This window comes from Salvia splendens, chromosome 21 (genome assembly GCF_004379255.2).
Source record: "Salvia splendens isolate huo1 chromosome 21, SspV2, whole genome shotgun sequence".
NCBI lineage: Eukaryota > Viridiplantae > Streptophyta > Magnoliopsida > Lamiales > Lamiaceae > Salvia > Salvia splendens.
This window is the reverse complement of record NC_056052.1, coordinates 20305947-20308601: the sequence shown is the minus strand read 5'-3', so window position 1 is coordinate 20308601 and position 2655 is coordinate 20305947. Positions and strand designations below refer to the sequence as shown.

General features: G+C 45.3%; 1 protein-coding gene across 1 annotated transcript; it reads right to left on the bottom strand.

Annotated features, from left to right (window-relative positions):
• Nucleotides 1–1418: 1418 nt before the first annotated feature.
• On the bottom strand, nt 1419–2278 carry LOC121783486 (protein TIFY 10A-like). The gene is made up of 3 exons (XM_042181575.1): nt 2085–2278; nt 1825–1995; nt 1419–1741 (listed from the first exon to the last, which is right to left on the bottom strand). Exons 1-3 carry the CDS (start codon nt 2209–2211, stop codon nt 1590–1592), a joined length of 450 nt encoding a protein of 149 aa, XP_042037509.1. The 5' UTR covers nt 2212–2278; the 3' UTR covers nt 1419–1589.
• Nucleotides 2279–2655: the final 377 nt, after the last annotated feature.

Here is a 2655-nt window from a genome sequence, read left to right as displayed (position 1 = left end):
ATCCCGATTTCAATACGGAATCGTACGGGTTGTCTGACATGGAGCCGTCTCCTAACCGACCAAGCGCTCCCTCCCGCCGTGACGCCGCAACGGCCGATCCCGAACTCGCCGCGACCGCTTCCGCCCCAGCCAAAAAAGAAGCGGAACCGGCAGCGGGCGCAGAAGTTGCCGCCTCCCAGAATATGCGATGAGTACGCCACCGGCCGTACGAACTACACCGACGACGAAACCCTTATTTTGGCCCTGTGTTGGGTAGATATATCGGAAGACCTGATTTTCGCGAACAACCAGAGGCAGGGCGTGCACTGGGAGCGCATCGCCGGCCTCTACAATGAGGCCAAGCCGCCGACCGCGTACAAGCGCAAACGTGAGCAACTCCGTAAGCACTGGGATCAAGTGAAGAAGCAAGTGAACGCGGCGGAGTTCGAGAAGTTCATGCGGGCACAGGGGAGCGGCGAGAGCTTGAGCGACGTGCGCGCTAAAGCGCTGTTGTCGTACCGGTCGATGTACGACGACTTCAAGCACGAGGCCATCTGGGCGCTCTTGAGAGACAAGCATAAGTTCCAAGGTGGAATTCTGCACACTGGTGCGCCGAAGAGGACGAAGACCACCGAAGCTGGTGATTACACGAGCAGCGGCAGCGGCAATCACCCGGTTGACCTCAACCGGACGTACGTGGATGAAGGGAGTTCCGGCACACCGGTGTCCTCCCGGCGTCCGCCCGGCGTCAAGGCTGCGAAGTTCCCGGAAACGCTCCCGACCCAGACGACCACCGCGTTTGAGTTGTTGGCAACATCGTCGATGGCGAGGACGTTATTGCAGACGCACAAGGCCCTCAAGAAGTGTACCGACCCCGACGAAGCCGAATATCTCCGGGCATTAATCGATGAGCTGCGTCGGAAGTTGGGAATTGCACCGACTTAGTTGTTTTTTTTTTGTAAGTTGAATGGTGTAACTTTTTTTATTAATTCGTCGCCATTTGTTATGTAGACGTTTTTTATTTACTCGTTACTTGTGATTTGAAAACATTTAAATTAATTAAACAAAACAATAAAATGATGATGTAGCGCGCCATAGGGCGCCTCACTACAGGTGGGGAGGTAGGAGGATAAAACTGATGACGTGGCGCGCCATAGGGTGCCCCGCTGATGCCCTGAGTGCTTAAAAAAATTGTCTAATACTATGATTCGTTCCCACAAGAACGAATAATAAGCTGTGCTTCAACTGTACGCATAAATTTTCCCACTAACATGAACAGGACGACATGATTTGACCGAATGCCAATTTTTGCATAAAGGTTGCCACAAATGGTTATGACTATGCATTCAATACTCAACATGTAACAATTCTAATTACTAGAAAAATTAAAAAAAAAAAACGGATCATAATCTCTCCAATCAAAAAGACAAGCAGACAGATGAAAAGAAACTAAGATCGAACATATACATATAACGATAAGATGTTGTTTGTATTTTGCTTCCTAAAACATAGTAATAATATATGAAATGAGTAGATTAGTGGGAATTATACAATACTACAATACAATACAATACAACATGTAAATAATAAAATCCGATGGATCTGAAACCCTAATTTCGCTGAATCTGGAGCCGGTCCGTTTCCAGCCACGGCTCCGCCTTCACCGCCGGTTTGCTGGCCTTGTACGGCGCAGCTCCGGCGACCCTATCTCTCCTCTTCTCCAGAAACCGAGCTAGTGAATTCTTCCTCGCAATTGGTAGATCTGCAGACGCGAAAGCCAAATCAATACTCTCATAAATCAGTAAACACAAAATCCGCGTGATTAGACTCGGCGAGGGTGTTTACCTGAGCCAAGCGGCGAAACCGCAGGATAATTATTGGTGGTGGCTAAATTGATGATCTCCTTGGCCTTCTCCGCCGGAATATCGTTCAGCACAATCACTCTACCCGCGTAGAATATCGTCATCTGCCCGATCTCCTTTTCCGCTTTTGGATTCTGATCCGGATTGACAGATCCTATTTCCCTCAAATAGTAAATGATGAGAGAGAGAGAGAGAGAGAGAAAATCAAATCTAGCAAAGTCGGAAACAGAATTTAAATTATACCTATGGAGGATTGAGGAAAGTCGGGGGTGAAATTAAGGTCACCGAATCCGCCATTCTCCTTCAAGTATTGGCTGAGAAGGTTGCAGGTTTGCGAGAAGTTGGATCTGGCGCCGTGAAACTTGTCCATCGTAAATGAATTGGAGAAAGCAGAGTAGTTGTTGAATTGGGAAGATGATAAGGGTGAAGGGGGTTGGCTTTGCTTTATAATTGATGAAGATTCGTAAATAGAGCACGAGGATATTGTGTTTGTAATGGGATATTTTAATTGTAGGGCCCCTTCAGCAGACAGCATACACCTTATCATTATTCCACCATTACTATGTTTTAAGTGGATGGCTATTATTCTTCTTTTTTATTACCATATTTTCCAGACGACCAACTATAGAGTATATGTTTATTATTATAGACAAGGGACTAATATTATACATGGCATGGGTTATAATACTAATTTTTTTAAATTATTAATTTATTAATATAGTATATTAAAAATATTAATACGATCGCATTGTCAACACAAATTATGTTAAGATATTAATATACTGTGTTGACATTTTAAATATCAATGTCAACA